The 19,597-nt window shown below is 44.3% G+C and overlaps 1 protein-coding gene across 2 annotated transcripts in view; it reads left to right on the top strand.

Annotated features, from left to right (window-relative positions):
* l(2)k09913 (transmembrane protein 53-like lethal (2) k09913) overlaps positions 1 to 12,193 on the top strand; it is a 117,116-nt gene extending 104,923 nt beyond the window's left edge. The window contains exon 4 of one of the 2 annotated variants that reach the window (XM_050185311.3): positions 11,769 to 12,193. In XM_050185311.3, the coding sequence (XP_050041268.2) occupies positions 11,769 to 12,161 (393 nt within the window). In that variant the 3' untranslated portion in view covers positions 12,162 to 12,193. The remainder of the gene's footprint in view (positions 1 to 11,768) is intronic. The other variant, XM_055074792.2, reaches the window with a different exon arrangement.
* The last annotated feature ends 7,404 nt before the right edge of the window (positions 12,194 to 19,597 follow it).

Genomic DNA, 19,597 nt, shown 5'->3' with positions numbered 1-19,597 from the left:
AATTAACTTGAATTGAATGTCAATGAAACCAAGTTTATAATAATTAAACCAATAAATAAGCCATTGCCTGTTACTGTAAATGTTCTATTTCAAGCAAAGAGACTAGAAAAGCAACAATGCAAACATTTTTGGGGGTATGGTTTCAGGAGAACTTCTATGACAATCATGTCAACAAGCTGAGCAATGATTTTAGTAATGAAGTAGGCGGTATGTATAAAATCTAATACCATTATGGCTAAAGAAAGCAATATACTATGCCCTTTCTTTACTCGAAGCTAACTTATTGTGCCTTGATTTGGAGAACAACGACAGCAAAAAAACTATGAGAAGTTATTAAATCTGCAAAAACGAGTAGTCAGAATTTTTGAAAACTACCATGGTAGGCCTTGTGATTTACCCATACATAATCTTTTTGGCAAACATTCATTCAATCAATCAATCAATCTTTATTTTCATTCTGTCAATGATACAGAAAGAAGGACTGTGACAAAAAGCTGTTTTTCAGAACAGCTTGACTAGGCCACAGCCCCATGGAAAAATTTCGGAGCGGTAACAGCACTACCGTAAAATAAATCAAACTAACACACACTAACAAACTAACACACTAAGTAAAGGAAATGCTAAGGTAATACAGAAAGGCAGTTTTTACAGTCGTCAAAAAAAATAAATCCGAGCAACAAAAAATTCATCCGAGCAAATCAAGTTTTTACTATAGATTATTCTTACATATAAAAGAAAATACAGACTCCATGTTGTCAGCCTACCCACTTCTCTTCCTCAATGCCCATTACGTAATCAAATCAGAATTCCACCATTTAGGCATACTAACTACAGACGTCAGGATCTAAACTATCAAATACCTTGGCTACTAAGCATCGCCGAACAAAAAATTTATTATTATGCACCCCATTTTAAACAATGTATAAAAACCTTTCTCTTGCATTCTCAAATTAATTATAAATAAGATGCTATTGTGCTAATATTTTTTTTCTTTATGCACTACATATGTATGCTTTAATCTGTGCTGTAGCGTGAATGTACACATAAAAAAAATTTTTTTTGAAGCATTGAATGTTTGTTTATGTCGTAATTATACAGGGTGTTCAAAGTTAGACTTTCCGGCTTTTAAAAAATATGCAAAGAGGAGCACACAGAAGCCATTTTTCTACCTAGATTATGCGGCCAGGTGGTCGCAAACTGTGAGCATAATTATTGTCGTAATGTGAGTATCTAATTAAATTCGATAATTAACTTTGTATTTACTGCAGTTAAGCATGTATGCTTATATTGAAAACTCAGAGGTGGTGCAATTTGGTGACTATTCCATTTTGTACAATTTTAGGAACATGCATGTGTCCTGAGATATGCAAGTCTTAAATTTCAGGCCAAGGCGTCTAATTACGCATGCGAGACGGCGGCACCCGCTATGAGGCCCCTCCCTAGTGTGACACAGCAGTTGCGTATGACGCTCCGTCTGACAAGAATGTGGGGTGACAGGCGACGGTGGTTGCTTTTCGTTCGTGGCCGGTGAAACCGAAAGATGGCTTTGCGTGGCGGCTTGGCCGAGTTCTTCTTTAAAGCAATGAATGACTTGCAGAGTTGGTGACAAAGCGCGGTGCCACCGTACATGTACTATCAAAGCAATCAAGTGCAGGATTACGATACTGGCTTCCTTTTCTCTTTTTTTTTTTGCATTTTGGAGGCTCAAAGTCATGCAAGCGCTAAGCATGAAACAAATGTAACAGCTGCCGGGCAGGACCTTAGTTGCCAGTGGTGTTCCAGGGATGCTGTACCTTTCCGAAGTGTGTGATCTGAGGGCCCTGCATTGCCTACGCCTGAAAAACTGCTGTGAAATAGAAGGACGACTGGGAACTAGCATGAATAGCACACTTCATTGGTGTATGCCTACTGATTTCTTTTTACTCTTCGCGGTTTTGCGAAACAGATCAAGTATTGTCTTGCAAGTGCCGTTAACGTTGTCGAACTAGCCAAGCCACCGCATGTGTACGCCATTACATTCAAATGGCGCCCTCGGTGCGATTGATGTGTGCAGCTATTTTATTTTATTTTATTTATTTTCATTTACAAAATACTGCAGACCGGATCGGTCCAAGCACGAGAGGGTACATACATTTGTTAGTAAGCACTATGCCTTAGGATCAGCAACACTGGGGAAGTTATAATTTACATCCAGAAAATATAATAACAAAACTAAACAAGGTTACAAAGCAAATACAATTTGTGAGAGTACGTGCCCCAAACACAGGTACATAGACAAAAAAGCACACTACGCACAGTTAATAAGTAATCATCATTTCTAACCATACATATAGATACTTATATACAGGCTCTCAAGAAGTTGAAGAAAGGAGAGGTGAGTCATGAGGCAGGGAATTCCAGTCGGATATTGTTTTAGGGAAAAATGAATGTTTGAAGAAATTCGTGCGGGCAAATATTGGCTTGATGCTATGGCTATGTTTATGTCGTGAGGGTCTGGTTGTGTCCCTTTCGAAGTTATCCTGTGGCTGAATGCCTAGTTTTTGAAAATACAAGGAGTGAAAAAAGTGCAGCCGGGCAGCCTTTCTTCTTTCAGCCAATGGCTCAAGGGCTGCCTGATGTAACATGGCGGACGGAGAGTCCCTTCGCTTACAGCGGTTATATATAAACCTTACTGCTAATCTCTGGATTTTTTCTAGTTTATCTATGTTGATTGTGGTGTGTTGGTCCCATACTAAAGGATAGACAGTTGGGCGAGTTGGTACGGTGACATGATTTTGGCTTCTAGCGTGAAGTAAAACACGGACGCAGAAAGGAGCAGACAGGACGAGCGCTCGTCCTGTCTGCTCCTTTCTGTGTCTGTGTTTCACTTCGCGCTAGAAGTCAAAATCATGGTCCCATACTATGCTGGCGTATTCAAGAGTAGGTCTAACAATTGATTTATAAGCTTAAAGTCTAAGTACGCTTGAAGAATTACCTAATTTATATTTTAAGAAACCTAGCTTTTTTTCTTGCAGAGGAGCAGATGTTGGAGATATGGGATGACCATTTAAGATCAGATGTTAAAGTCACGCCCAGGTATCTGTATTCTTCCACTTGACTAATTATGTTGTCCCCAATGCCATACGTAAATTTCATTTTGTTGATCCTATTCGTAGCACATAAATAAACGGTTTTATCATAATTAATTGTCATATCCCACTTGTTACACCAGTCTGCAAAGAGCTGTAAGTTCGAATTTAGGACAAGTTGTTCGGATACAGAATGAATGCTTTTGAAGATAATGCAGTCATCGGCGAATAACCTGGCTGACGTGCTTAGTTCCAGAATACCTAACTGGTCGTTAATATATATATTAAATAAAACAGGCCCCAAGACTGAACCCTGAGGAACACCAGAGTGAACATCTAAGAAGCGGGAGCAGTTGCCATCAATTTCCACATATTGTTTTCTATTTTGTAAATATGACATAACCCAAGCGATGATACAGGAAGGGATACCCATTTCTTTCATCTTGGTTATTAATTTGGAGTGAGGAACCCTATCAAACGCCTTGGAGAAATCCATAAAAATTATATCTACCTGACCACCACTGTCGAGAGTTTTTGTTAGATTATGTACGGTATCAATTAGTTGTGTAGTAGTGGAAATTAGTTGCCGGAAGCCGTGTTGCCTGTTGCTAATTATTTTATTCGTGTCTAAAAAGCTGTTAAGGTATTGAGTATAATATGCTCTATTAGTTTGCAAGGAATAGAGGTGAGAGATATAGGGCGGTAATTATTGATTTCCGATAGATTTCCTTTCTTTAATACGGGTACAACACGCGCAACACGCCAGTCATGGGGTACGACGCCTGACTCTACAGATTTTTGAAAGATCACGACGAGAAATCTGGCCAGAATTTCTGCATACCTTTTTAAGAATGCTGCGGGAATGTTATCAGGGCCGGCTGATTTTTTTGGATCCAATCGCAATAGAAGTTCGGTAACACCTTCCAAAGAGATGGTAATGGTGCTTGCGTCATCACTAACTGACGTGTTATCAATCCTTGCATCAGCTCTGGAAAATACGCTTTGAAAATGGAGGTTGAACCTGTCTGCCATTTCCTTTTTGTCCGTGACAACTTCCCCGTCAACCGTTACTTGGTCTAACTTTTTATTGTCCTTATTCGAAAGGTACTGCCAGAATTTTCGAGGATTTTGCGTTGCAAAACGACCAAGTGTCTCTGAAAAATACCTGTCTCTTGCTTTTTGCAGTTTATGCTTGAGGGAGGCGCTTAATTCTGTAATTAGTAACGCATTTTTATTCTTTTTCTTCCTGCAACGCTTGATCTTCTGTTTTAATTGTATTCGTTCTCAGGTTAACCAAGGGTTTGTTCTCCCTAGTTTCTTTACTTTTTCCGGTACAAAGTTTCGTATGCAGTAATCGCAGAGGTATTTAAACCTCGCTCACAACGCAGTTACGTCGTCCTCACAAAACAATAAGAGGGCATCTTGCAAAAAATGCATAATGCGTGGGTTGTCTGCTGCGTCAAAATGCTTTACAGTTTGTAATTTTGGCGTGGACGTTCCCAGTTGGCGAGGGAGCATGCAGTTAAAGTAGACTAGATTGTGATCAGAAATGCCCTCGTAAACTTCAGTAATGCAATTTTTTATGCCTGCGGAACATAAAATGAGGTCTCGAATTGAGGAAGCTGAACTAGTTACGCGTGTAGGAGAGTGTACAGTCTGGACTAGATTATACGCTAACAATATATCAAGTAATACTTCTGAACTATGCGCATCGGGGGGACTAAACTTCATGGTGCCCCAATCAATGTGGGGAAGATTAAAGTCACCTGCCATTATAATATTCTGATTTAAGTACTTTTCTAGGTAATCATATAATTCCAGTAGATACACTGGTCCCGCCCCAGGAGGCCTATAGATACCAACAATAGTTATTTGGTTACCTGAGAACATCAGCCTACACGAAACGCTTTCATGAAAGGTGGAAACATCGGGCAAAAGGACAGAAGACAATCTAGCCTTCACGAGAATCGCAATTCCGCCGCCCCTCGTGGAGCGGTCCTTTCTGTAGCATGTGTATGAAGGCGGTACGGCACAGCTATCAGGAATGTCGGCATGAAGCCAAGTTTCAGATATAATCGCCACGTGTGGATAATAGAAGAGTAATAACTGTTCGAGCCGGTCTTGCTTGTTGCACAAACTTTGCGCATTCAAACATATTAGTCGAAGTGATTTTTCCACAACGCGTGCGGTGGTATCTGTTCGTCAATCTTGGGACGTGTGGGCTGCTTTGTGCAGCAATACCCTGCAGTTGTTCAGCTCGTCCCACGCATAAATGTTACCATTTACATGCAGTTTGTTGGATAGTATGATCTACTGGAATAGCTGTAGTGCGCAGCAGTTGGGAACGCCCATCGCGCCACCGCTATCTTCGAGTGTGTTGTCGAAAAGCTTACCGCCTGTCAACAGAGTGCTCGTGGTCTGGGGTGGCAGAGTTTGATATATAAATTTTATGTCCGACCCCGTTCGAAATAAAAAATAAAAAATGCATGCAATTTGCCAGCTGATCTAAAAAGTGTTTGAACACGCAATAATTCGATATATCCGTGTTTGATATATCGAGGTTTGACTGTGTGTCGATTCGCAGAAAAGAACTCAAATTTAAATGCGAGTCAGTGGTGTGTTCAGCTAGCTAGGTACTGCGGGAGAGACCTGTGCGAAACGCATGCTAATTTGCTAAAAATAAAGCGCAGTGAGGGTGACATGCTGGTTGCAAGTAGACAAAAAAGGGATCCGTTTGGTCCTGCGCTTCACTTGGCCGCAGCAGCCGTGGCAACAGGGACACACCACTAAACAATACTTTTTGGTTGCGCAGGTTAGTCTTCGCTTTTATACGGCATTTACCACTTCTGTTCTTAACTTTTGTCACGCCTGCTGCTGCCAAGGTTACTCCTGTGGTTTTTTAGCGATGCCCAGTAGTGCAGGACTTGCTCGCGATGTTGATGCCCTTCGGAAAGAAATCGCAGAAATGCGTGAAAGTTTGCGCATGATGAACCAGCTGTACGAAGAATCGAGGGGAAAATGTGACGCTGTGAATGCAGAGAACAAAACACTCGCAAAGTAAAACGAAACGCTGGCTAGAAGGGTAGCGGACCTCGAGCAGTATTCTTGTACAAACAATGTCGAGATGAGGGGTGTGCCGTCCACACAGGGCGAGAATTGTGTCGCTGTTCTCGAAAAAAATCGGCGACAAGATCGGCTGCCCTGTGGCACCATCTGACATAGACATTGTTCACCGCGTCCCTGCGAAGAAGGATAAACATATAATTGCACGCTTCTGTTCCCCCACTAAGAAGGCTGATTTCGTAAATAAGGCCCGGAAAGCACGACTAATTACTGCTACTCTCGGCTTCCCTCTCTCTGCAGAGGCCAAGGTCTTCATTAACGACCACTTAACACAAGACAACAAACGTCTGTTTGCTCAAGCCCTCGAACTGAAAAAGCAGCACAACTGGAAATTTCTATGGACGGACAGCTGCCGCATCAAAGCACGAAAGACAGAAGGAGGCCGCGTATACATTATTTCTAGCACATGCGACCTTTCGCTAATCGCCTCGTAGCTGTCCAAGCCTTTCGTTTTCATATCTAATCAAATAAATATTCCAGACAATGTATTTTTCTTCAGAAGAACTAAAACGTTCACTAAATAACAGCAAGCTCACCCATAAATCCCTGATACACTTCAACATACGTAGCCTCTCAAAGAACTATGATAACATGATAGATTTCTTTTATAACCCTTTCACTATCATTTGCCTCTCAGAAGTATGGTTGACAAACGCTGATAGCAAGCTATTTGGTATACCCGGATACACAATGTAAGTATGTGTTCGTAAGGATGTTCGGTAAGGTGGTTCAGCAATTCTTGTCCAAGATAACTATCCATGTCACCGTCGCCATGGTCTATCTTTCTCTTGCCCTAACGTTGAATCTGTATTTTTGGACTTCGACAAATCTTTTCTTTCAGCTAACAGTAGAAACACAATAATTGGATGAGTATACCGTTCCCCATACTTTTGTTCTCAACTACATGCTATCTTAAACATCATTGCAAACGAAAACAAAAATGTCGTCATCCTCGGAGACATAAACATAGATATTACTAACCCCAATGATAGTCATTGCTCTAATTATACGAACTGCTATGCGGGATATGGCCTAGATTCATTAATAACCATACCCACAATATGTCCTCCGTCCGGATCTCACTCTTTAATAGACCATGTATTATAAAACTTACACCTAGAGCAATGTGCTGGCGTAGTCACTGTTCCCATAACAGACCACTATCCCGTATTTGTTCTATTAAAGTCTGTTAACCCACCGTACCAACGAAACATAAGAACAGCGAACTTTCACACCACTAAGTTCATTAGTCAAGTAGCTGAAATCGACTGGAACCCGATTCTTTCTATAACAGACCCAATCCTGGCATTCGAACAATTTAACAACAAAGTTAAAAGCGTGTACTAGGAGTGTACGAGTTTAACATAAAATACTCACTGGTTATTCGCCCCTAGGAACCCATGGATAACAGGATCCCTCTTAAGAAGTATTAAAAAACGTGATAACCTCCATAAATTTAAAATGCCAACCTTTTAATGTAACTTTAAAGTCGCGGTACATAACTTATTCTAATACACTTACCACTCTCTTGAAAGAAGCCAAGCGTTCCTACTTTGAGAAAACGATTGTTAAACAGTAAAGTAACACCCGCAAAAGCTGAGATACCGTTAGGTCCTTTATTCATCCGTCTTCACCGAACCACGCACTGAGCCAACTTAATACAGGAACAAGGGTAGTAACGGAAGCCACTGATATCGCAGATGAATTCAATACTTTTTTCTGCCCTACACATGATGATTCACTAGACAGCATACCACAGCCAGTACTCAGGCAAAACCCTTATTCATTTTACTTGTTCCCTACATCACCCAAAGAAGTATCCGATACAATCGCTAGTTTACGAACTACAGGTCCCGGCCTTGATGGGACCTGTAGTAATCAAATTAGTATCATCTCATATCGCCGATGTACTCGCGCACATTATAAACTGCATGTTCACAACAGGCTTTTCCCCGACGAATTGAAACACGGTAAAATAACTCCTATATTAAAAAAAGGTAACAAAGAATTAATTTCAAACTATCGCCCTATCTGCATGCTCTCTTTTTTTTTAGCAATGTCATTGAGAAACTACTTGTAAACCGCTTAACAAACTACTTTCACAAATTTAATCTTCTCTCGCCTGAACAACACGGGTTCCGTAAAGGTTATTCGACTGAAATAGCTATAACATCATTCACTGACAAAATAAAACGTGCCCTTGACAACTCCCATATTGTTGGTGCAGTTTTCGTTGACTTTAGTAAAGTATTTGACACCACCTGTCATAACATCCTTTCTTACAAGTTAGAAGCTCTGGGCATTCGTGCCCCAGCTCTTACGCTCATCCGCAGTTATTTGACTAACAGAACACAAGTTGTAAATTTCGGAGGTTCACTCTCACGTACTACATCAGTCACTAGGGGTGTCCCACAAGGCTCGCTTTTAGGCCCTTTACTTTTCCTGGTGTACATTAATGATCTTCCTCACTGTTTAACCAGTACTTCATCTATACTACATGCTGACGACACGACTATATCTACTAATAGAAAATGCATAAATACTGTAATAAAACGACTAAATTCTGACCTAAGCAACTTATCTGCGTGGTGCACAAATAACAAACTTCACGTCAACCCTTCGAAAACTCAGTTTATGCTTTTTCATACACATAAACGCATCATCGCGCCCGCGCCACCGCTCGTCTTACAAACTCACGTTCTCTCACCTGCGCATGAAGTTGTCTTCCTTGGCGTCAAACTTGACCCCCAACTTAAGTTTAACTTGCATGCTGACATGGTCTCAAAAAATTGCCTTTGGAATAAGAGTACTAATCATAACGCGCTCGTATTTCCCACAAAATGTTAGAACTTCACTTTATTACGCATTTATTCATTGCCACTTGCAATACTGCATCTCAGTTTGGGGAAACACATATTGCTCGCACATAATACATCTACAACATTTACAAAATCAAGCCTTGAGGATCATCAACTTCTCTAGTTACATGTCACATGCAGTACCAATTTTCAGTTCCTTAAAAATACTACCATTACGTTGCATGATCCAGCTCAAATCGGTTTTACTATTATACTGCGCACTAAATCATGAAGTAATTTTAGATGCATTTGATAACTCTGCTCTTACCAGCACTAACAATACGAGATTTTCCTCTAACAACAATTTTTTACTCCCTCGAATAAACACTAATTATGGAATGTTTACTTACCTTTTTACGGCCATTAAATACTGGAACAAACTACCACCCCATATTAAAGCCTGCCGCACAACATTAACATTCAGGAGAGATACGAAGAAATATTTACTAACGACACTACTGGCTACTGATTCATTACTATAAGTATATATTGTGTACTTGCCAGTTTTCAATGATTCTGCATTTGCTTAATGTATCGATAGCTTTTATTTATTTTTTATTCTATGTCTCCTTTTGTCTTCTTTTTTCTCATTTTTTAGGCGTTTTAAATTTTTTGTCGTATAGTCTATATAACCTTTGCACTTTGCGTATTGTAAGCATATATTTGTTTCTAATTATCTGTGTCATTCCTATGTTTCCATAACCTGTCAGTTACTACATATTTATTTATTCATACGCTGTATCGGTTTCATTTGCTTGTGTTTTGAACTTAAGTTATTGTAAGCACCTTTTTGTATTTGTTTATTTGCTTCCTTAACTTCCTGTTTTCTGATGTCTGTCGCTGCTATGTTACCATAATGTATTAATTCCTGCATTGTTAAATTACTAATGGGAGGTCCCCCTGACAGTTCTTGTAACTCCGGGACCTCCTTCTGTACTAATGATGAATGATGAAATAAATAAATAAATAAAAAGGTCGCCCGCCTACGGATCAAGAACCAGCAGCGTACAGACAGCCGACACTACACTACAACGACACTATTAGAGCCCGCGCTATAGTTTCGATTAGTTTCGTTTGGTCTAGATTGGTGTGTATCTTTGTTTGTTTCCCTGTAAATCTTTTGTAGCCTGCGTTTGCTCATAGCTCACGTTTTGTTTGTGGTACTTTGCTTTTGTGTTGTAGCCTCCTTTTGCGTTGTAGTTTGCTTTTGTTTTTTGTAAATTGCTTCAGTTTATAGTTTGCTAACCTTGCTTTATTTTTTTGAGTACTTGTCGCTGACTGCTGGGTACAGCCCAACAAGCCTCTTCATGGCTTGGGCTTTTGAATGTGTAATATTTGCATGAAATAAAGGATATTATTATTATTATTATTATTATTAATATTATTATTATTATCCAAGATTCGTCTCCGGTTATGAGAGAGTTAAGGAAGTTCGGCTCATTTTCGATCAAATCCAACAATTCTTGACAGCGCAAAACTCGGAAGTTCTTTCTGATCTTCCGTCAACACTTTCGGCACGAGCCTCGTGCAGAAGCTCGTGCGCATTGCATTGCGCATTTGCAGATTCTCGGTCGCTATCCCATGTACCGCAAATGTGGACATGTGTAGAGTGCCAGCAATTTGCTGGATGCTCAATCGACGATCGGAACGCAAAACTTCGTGCACACGATCCACGTTATCGTCGTTTCGGATCGTTGCTGGGCGTCCAGAACGGGGTTCGTCGGCGACCTCCTCCTGGCCCCCCTTGCAGTCGTCCTTGAAGGCCTCTTGAAGCATCTGGAATGTTTCAGTTGCATTCTCTCCAAGCTTCACGCAAAACTTGATAGCGTACCGCTGTTCAAGCGAACGCTGCATCGCGTCGTGGGACTAAACTGGCGATCGTCTGCGTTGGCAGGGCAGAACCCTCGCCACATTTCCCGACCGATCTTACCGCGCTGCCATGGGTAGTCGCGTCATAATAAAACCATGCGTATTAGGCATTGCTATCATAATGGACCCTGTATGATTGAAGAAGAAAATCTGCTTGCAACCATGATGATTATAGCGATGTTAAAAAGTTTGACATGGTTAACATAAAATAATACTATGAGCGCACTGGTGTATGTGGGTGTGCATTTCTTTGTGTCCAGAAATATCAACTGTAACTGAGCGAGTTGGTCGTAGTGAGAGCGCGAACGGGACAGGGACACGAAAAAGGAGGGGGGGGAGGTGACTATTACATTCTTAGGTGTACCAAAAGCATGATATATGATTATGAGGCACGCTGTAGACTGCGGATTAATTTCGACCACCTGGGGTTCTTTAACATGCACCGAATGCGCGACACACGGGCGCTTTTGCATTTTGCCCCCATCGGAATGTGGCTGAGAAGCCGGGATTTCATACCGCGACCTCGTGCTTTTATAGTAGCGCAACGTCAAAGCCATTGAGGAACCACGGCAGGTTGAGCATGACCGTGTGTTCTTTCTTTGTGTCCCTTCTGTATTGTACCTTATGGCATATCAATGTTCCCAAATTCCCACACTGGATAAAATATTTATTAGACGGTTCAACTGGGTGTATCCTTTTTCGATATTTAATAGTTTTGCGTGTGCGCACAATGTTCAAGCCTGACAAGCTGAAAAAGTATGTTCCCCGAGTACACAGAGCTGCGCACAAAATAGGGTGTGCATAAGGTTGTCGGCGTTGCACTGTGGCTTATTGCGATCGGTCCGTGCAGGTTTACGACAGCCTGGTGGACCATGAAGGCATCCCCAAGGGCTTCCCCACGGCGCTCACCCGGAACCAGGTGATTCGCAAAGTGCTGGAGCTGATGATCCGCCTGCAACGGTTCGTGTTCTATCCCGTGTCCACGGTGCACTGGAAGGCGTCGTCGCGCGCCTTTCACGAGAACCCGCTCAGCTGCCCAGCGCTGATGATCAACTCGAAGCGTGACCAGGTTGCCTCCATTGAGGACAATCTGCGGGTTGCCAACCAGTGGCGCCAGAGGGGCACCGACGTCACCTTCTGCACGTTCGATGACTCCAAGCACGTGCAGCACATGGGCCTCTACCCTGACCTCTATAGTGGCGAGGTGCTGCGCCTGCTTCGCAAAGCCCAGCTCATAGCCTGAGTGTGAAATAAAACCTTTTCTTTTAAAGCGCAGCTTTCTTTGTCTCTTCTTTCCCACTGCTGCTACTGCTGCTGTGGGCTGCTGCTGTCACGCACACCGCGTCGGGAGGTGGTTGAGAGCGTGTATATAGATGATAGACGCGAGTATAAGAGAAAAGGCGACGGGAAAAACTAGTTTTCACTCCACCGCGTCGAATCTGCACAATACCCTGTGGAGCTCCCTGGCCGTCGCCAATTAACTGCTTGACAGCTGTAATTATCCGTGACTTCCCTCAGAAGTATTGCAGAAACCATTTTACTAACGTGCGAGGCCAGAGGGGACGCAGGTAGAACTGCAGAGAGGAGAAAACGACTTCTGTGGACTGTGAAAATCAAGCGGGACAAGTGGCAGCCGACGAACTACTCATGTATATGCAGTGTAAGTACCCGATTTCTCAGCAGCACCAAATCCATTTTTGGGCTTACGTACAGCTTGTCTGTGCAACTGTTCCTAAAAACCATGCGTACGATTTTATGTGTTCATGCTTTTGCGGCCTTCTGCTATTTGATCGCTGCAAACGGACGTAGCCTCTTAGAGCTAGGGGCCGACATGATACCTCAGGTCCATTTGCAGCTCTATTTATTTCACTTGGCATGACGAAATAAGGCACAGCCTTATAAAAATATAAACGATCTTTCTCAGCCACGAAGCGTGATCTGGAGCGCATCACGCTTACTTCACCAAAAGCCCTCGCTACCCGCTTTTGACAGGCGCATATAGTGTGGAGGGCGAGTCCCAGTGCGCAAAACAGCATGCGACGCGTTGTGCTCGTGCTTTCTCCGCGTTGCTTCAAATTAAGGTCTTTTATACTTTTTCTTGTGCATGAAAATTATGCTATTCAAGACATTTATTTCAGCTTATCACATGTCACGGAAGTAGCGCATGAAGTTGAAAAAGAAATGTATGAATTACACCTATATTTTGTGCAGGTGTGCGGATGTGAGCCCATATGCGTGGTCAGTTCATTCAATTTCCTTCTTTTAACGTCATTTAATCTTATTTCTCGGGGAATAAGGCACCTACATTAACAACAATTTTTCGTGCAGGCTCACTTTGAAAAACCCTGTTTTGAACAAAACTGAGCAGATGGATGGAATAAGCTGAAGCCAAATGCTGTACCAATGGTTTTCCCATTCAGAGGTAGGCATTTCCCGTTTGATTCACCGCCTCATTCTTAGAAAATGCATACATTTGTTACTAAAAGAGTGGTGGTCGCTCGGAAACACTTCAGCAGTATTTGAGCCGCTGGCCCGACATGCGTCACTTATTTTGATTTTAACAAGGTATGTATGTATGTATGTATGTATGTATGTATGTATGTATGTATGCATGCATGCACTACGTACGGATGTGCGCATCCATGTGTGCGTGTGTGCGCGCATGTGTGTATCAAAGCTGCTTCTGCCGCTCTTATCGAGAAGCATTTCTACCTAATCAATTGTACTGTCGATTGGCTCATGCAACAACCTTAATCTCAACCCACCCCAGTGTTAATGACTCATCTATACCCTAAATTATATGTGAGTGATGTGTGCCGCGTGTGCCAGCGGGAGAGGGCCACCCTGACGCACATCCTATGGGATTGCACCAAGTTCCCCAATGAGGCTTCGACAAGTACAACGATTCCTCCGCGACTCGCGGCTGCGGCGGAATGCTACGACCACGAAAGCCAAACCTGGGCCGTCCAGCAGGTCTCGGCGGCTCTTGAAAGACAAAGGCCGAGCGAAACCGACGGAACGTTGCCCCACAGGGCGACCAACCGCGGGAGTAACACGCGCTGGAGTTGAGTAGAGAGCACCCGCTGAGAAGACGTCAGGGCCCGCGTCACGGCGCCATTTAGTCATGGTGTCGTTCTGCAGGCGACTACATGAAGTTGTCTCTCTCTCTCTCTCTCTTGAAAAAGGGAATCAGTTGCCTTGGTTAATTACACATCACATCACACAATTGCTAAGAACACAATCCAAAACCTCAAAGAGCAAGTGCAAAAGCTTGAAAGTAAGGCGGATAATTTCGCAAAAAATATACGGTTCTTGAATTCAGATCAGATTTCCGCTCTTTCTAAAAATAGCACCCAGGGTCACACATGGTCTGCGGAGACAGTTAAACAAGGTTTGCAAATTAAGTTCGCTTTCGGAACGACCGGTTATGAGACACTGGGGAAGTGCCAACGTCCATCCAGCAGGACGTTGGCGCGGAGGATCCAGGGGCTGAGGTTCATTCCAGGAATGGAAGGAACCTTCCAGTTTTTGATGTCATGAAGTGCAAGGCTGAGACTATGGAAAACGTGGAGAAAGATTGCGTGCTGTTTCTAGACGAGATGGAAATAGCTACATCATTTGAATTGGATAGAACTGAAGACATTCTCCTTGGAGGTACAACACTTCCTTCAAAGCCAGAGGAGCCCGCCAATCACGCGTTGGTGTTCATGTTGGGCGGAATTAATCAGCAGTGGAAGCAGGTCATCGGATATGAATTCACTGGCCGACACGTAGAAGGTGCCCAGCTCAAAGACTATGTGCTCGACATCACCTGGCGCTGTAGCCAGATTTCCTTAAGAGTCCGTGCACATGTGACGTGGAATCAGCAAATGAGAAATGTGGCGAGAATTCGGGTTTTCGAGCCACAGAAATGCCACCACAGTGTGCTCGATACCACGCCCGTATTTGGACGGTAAGGAGTTTTTTTTCACTGCCGATGCAGAACATGTGTTGAAGAACCTACGATGGCAACTTTTAAGCTCCAAAGTCTTTACACTGAGCGATGCCACCGTGCTCGACAGTAACCTACCGTCACCGAATGTGAAACTGGAGCACGTCCAGGCAGCGGTGGACTACGACGCAGAGAGCGAACTTAAAGTAGCCCTTGCCCTATCAGAGGTTCATGTGAGCAGCGGCCACTTCACAAAAATGAAGGTTAGTGTAGCTCTCCAATTCTTCAGAGAAGCTGCACCGGCCATCCGATTTTTGGTAAAAGAAGGGCTGCTTGACCCATCTGCCGAAACGACATCATGGATCTGGTGTCAAAGTGGTATGCCTTGATGTCATCACGCCATCCCACTTAAGCTTTAAGGCACCGAAATAGGGCCAAATATTATGCTGCTTCGAAAACCTTGCGCCTTGCAGCAGAAACAATTCAAGGGATGAATATGGGCGCCACATCTCAATGGAAACCACCCCAAGCTGGGCTCCTTATTTCCACGACAGTTGTCCTTCGCCTCCAAAAGTTTTCCGGGGCAATGAACGCTACGAATTTTTCCTAACGAGCAGGCTACTTCAAGACTGCCTGAAATTTTTTTTCTGTAGTACGCCTAATGAAGCCAGTGCCAACGGCATATGACTTAAAATGTGCTCCGAGGCTTGTGAGCATGAGCCAGTTTCTCCACACACCGGGAACAATAAACTATGAGCTTGATGATCGAACAGTAAGAAGTTGCCAGCCGTGCTCACATATATATATATATATTCGATATACCTTCGCTAATCGTCTCACCAACCAGCCACCTGTTGGCGCAAAGCTTAGCCAGCCAAACAACGCGCTAATATTGCTCTAACCAAGTGTAAAACATTTTAAACATTTACAAAAACAACGTGTTAACAATTACACTCCTGCGAAAAATTTACGCCAGCAGCAAAGAATACATTTCGTTACTGCTACTGTGTGTGGTTGAGCTCTCTGCCACCAGGTGGCTGCACCATGCAGACCATTCTAAAACCCCTCAATCTCCAAAAGTAGCTCTAACCACTTCCCTCCTCCTCCGCTCGGCGTGGCCTCGACGGTGGCGCCGCCCATGCTGGCCCTGCCGTAGCAGACGACGGCTAACACGCTACCGGAGGAAATCCACGGAAAAGTTCGTTCGAGACCTGCGGAGCAGTTTTTTCAATCGAGATCTTGCTTCAGCAGTCGGTAACTGACCTCAAGAATGTCGTGATGGAATTGCGGAAAAAATAGAGAAAAGGACCATTATTTAAAACGTAAAGCGCGCGCATGTTGAAAGTTCGTGTTGCTGAAACACGACACATGGACACGATATGCTCAAACACGCTCGTAATTACCAGAGTTTCCAAGTTTTGACAGCGTGAAAGTATGTGTACGTGATTTCGTAGGTTCACATACAGTGCATATGACGCATGCGATACGCATTTACTTAATCGGACGCATAAAAATGTTAACGTTAGGTAATAAAAATGTTAATCCTTATCAGCGAGCCTGCGGTCCTTTGCGGCCAAAAACTTCTTGAAACGGCTACAAACGGATATAGACGTCTTGGGCTATGATAAGACTGTGTGGCGGCCTTATGGTCGCATAGCAGCAGCCTGACACCCTTTCCCCTTTTTGACTCGGTAAAATCTTATCGCGGAGTGTGCGGGAAAGGGAAGTGGCGCGACGGTGCGCAACCGAGCCATAGAGGCTGGACGAACACAAAAATAAAGACAGTTGTTGCTTGTTCTTCAGGGACGCATTACTCGCTTCTTTCTGCTGATTTCCAGCCGCGCTCGCGTCCTGCACAACATTGGTGACCCAGACGAGCAGTAGGTGCTATGGACACACCTCAAGGCACCGAAATTCCGACACTCTCCGGCGTCGACGTCAAACTGCCTCCGTTTTGGACTGCGGATCCTGCATTGTGGTTCATTAAGTTGGAATCACAATTCGCTGCACGGCGCATCACAGCAGATTCCACGAAATACCATTATGTGGTGAGCAGTCTGCCCCCATCAACCGCTAGTGAAATTCGAGACCTGTTGCTTTCCCCACCAGCAGACAACGTTTACGAGGCGTTGAAGGCAACACTCATTCGCAGGATCATGCCACCCTAAAGCCAACGGCTACAACAGCTTCTCCATGAAGCTAGCCTCGGCGACAGAACATCAAGCCAGCTGCTGCGTCATATGCAGCAATTATTGGGTAGCAAAGTGGATGGTCTTACAGCCAGCTGCTCCGAGAAATATTTCTACGAAAAATCCCCCCAAACGTCAGAATGGTAATGACTGCCTGAAATGAAAACGATCTATCCAAGCTGGCCGAGTTAGCAGACAAGCTCATCGCGGTAGCTCCCACATCTGTCGCGGCCGTCACAAGTGAACAGTTTCCACATGAGCAGCTTCAAGAGCTAAAGAACGAAGTCTCGCGTCTCGCGGATTCCGTGGCCGCCCTCCATACCGCATCACGGTCAACCAGTCAGAGTGCTCCGCAGTCGCCCATGAAACGCCAAAAACTACGTTGATACCATCTCAAGTTCGGTAATGCTGCGCGTAAATGCGTACCACCCTGCGAGCTCCCGGGAAATGGCCCGGGCAGGCGCTGACGGTGACCAGCGTTTCTGCCATGCAAGAAAGCGTTTCTGCCATGCATGTCGCTCATCAGTCTTTTTCCTAACTGACCGCAACAGCGGTTTCCGCTTCCTCGTCGACACAGCCGCCGAAGTGAGCGTACTTCCAGCCTCACCCACGGACCGCAAGCGCCTGAACACATCGCCTTTACAAGCAGTCAACAACACGGCCATCGCCACGTATGGGAACCACTCCCTAACCGTCAGTTTGGGCCTGCAGAGAACGCTAAGATGGATTTTCACAGTAGCCGACGTGAAATTCGCCATTCTCGGGGCTGATTTTCTGCGGCATTTCGGACTGTTAGTCGACGTGCGTAACTGGAGGTTACAGGACCCTGTGTCCCAAAGCGCTGTAAAAGGCAAGCCTTCAAGGCATACGCCGCTCAGCCCTGCGCTGATCAAGCCAGCAGGCCCTCTTTGTTTCACTTCCATACTGAGCGAATTTTCTGACCTGACACGCCAGCGCCAAGTGGGATCCTCAGTAAAACACGACGTGTTTCACCACATCACCACCACTGGACAACCCGTTCACGCTCGACCACGTCGATTGTCGCCTGAGAAACTGGTGGTGGCACGACAGGAATTCGACCATATGTTGGAGTTGGGTGTCATCCAACCTTCTTCCAGTCCTTGGGCATCTCCCTTTCACATGGTTCCTAAGCGATCATCGGGTGACTGGCGTCCTTGCGGGGACTATCGAGCGTTGGACAGTGTCACAACACCCGACAGGTACCCCGTGCCACATATTCATCACATACTGGCAGGTCTGCATGGGGCCAAACTTTTTTCAAAAATTGATCTCGTGCGGGCATACTACCAGATACCTGTGTCACCGGAAGAGGTCACCCTTTGGTCTATTCGAATTCATGCGCATGCCATTCGGCCTTCGCAACGCTGGTCAAACGTTGCAAAGGTTTATCGACGGTATTCTTCGGGGCCTCAATTTTTGTCACGCCTACCTGGACGACTTGCTTATCGCGAGCACCACCCCAGAAGAACATGAAGAGCACCTGCGGATTGTTTTTCGGCGCCTCTCTGAGCATGGCGTTATCGTCAACGCGGCCAAGAGTGAACTCGGCGTGCCTGAGTTATCATTTCTGGGCCACATCATTTCGAGCTCGGGAGTATGGCCATACCCATTTAAAGTGCAGGCCATACTAGATTTTCCGCTGCCAACCACGAAGCGCCAACTGTGTGTGTGTGTGTGTGTGTGTGTGTGTGTGTGTGTGAATGTGAATTTCTCGGATTGCTAACTATTGCCGCTTTGTGCCTAAATGCGCCCATATCATGCAACCGTTTCACGCACCTGCTCAAGGCAATGCAAGGATCTTCGAATGACCTGCCTTGGTGCGAAGAAGCAAAAAGGGCTTTCAACCAAAGCAGGCAGGTCATGGCAAATGCGGCTCTCCTGGCATACCCACCGCCAGGAATTCCCCAGTGTTTAATGGTCAACGCCTCAGACATAGCCATCGGTGCCGTGTTGCAACGGCTGAGCGACGGCACATGGCGCCCAACTACATTCTTCTCGAGGAAGCTGACACCTACTGAGCGCCGCTGCAGCACCTTCGGGCGTGAACTGCTGGCCGTCTACTCGAGTATATGAACCTTCCGGCATTTGATTGATTGATTCTTTATTGGTTTACCACATATACATGTGATGGGAGGCGAAGGGAAAAGCCATTCAAGGATGGCTTGAGGGAGTCCTTCGCCCCCATACTGGCAAAGACAACAGCAGAGGCACACACGTTTTGTTCATATGGTAGTACACTTTTACAAAACCATCGTATTAAGCACAACATTGTCATAAACTTTGACAAAACCATAAAATTAAACATATTAGTTACTGTCCTACGTAGGGCATCATGCGTTAACATACTTAACTTCACCTCAGCATCGAATGAAAGCACATTTCATAACGTACGCTTAGTAAAAGTGACATTGAAACAATATAAATAAATACCAATCGTAAACAGCTCTAGAGGTCAATGTTAGGCTAAAAAGAATGTGTACAAGTCAGATAATTTTGCTTCGCGAATATCGATTTGTTTTTTATTAAACTCATTTAGTA

The sequence above is a fragment of the Dermacentor andersoni genome, chromosome 4 (assembly GCF_023375885.2).
Source record: "Dermacentor andersoni chromosome 4, qqDerAnde1_hic_scaffold, whole genome shotgun sequence".
In the NCBI taxonomy this organism is placed as follows: Eukaryota; Metazoa; Arthropoda; class Arachnida; order Ixodida; family Ixodidae; genus Dermacentor; species Dermacentor andersoni.
Note: the sequence above shows the minus strand (reverse complement) of the source record. Positions and strands in the feature narration are given on the sequence as shown.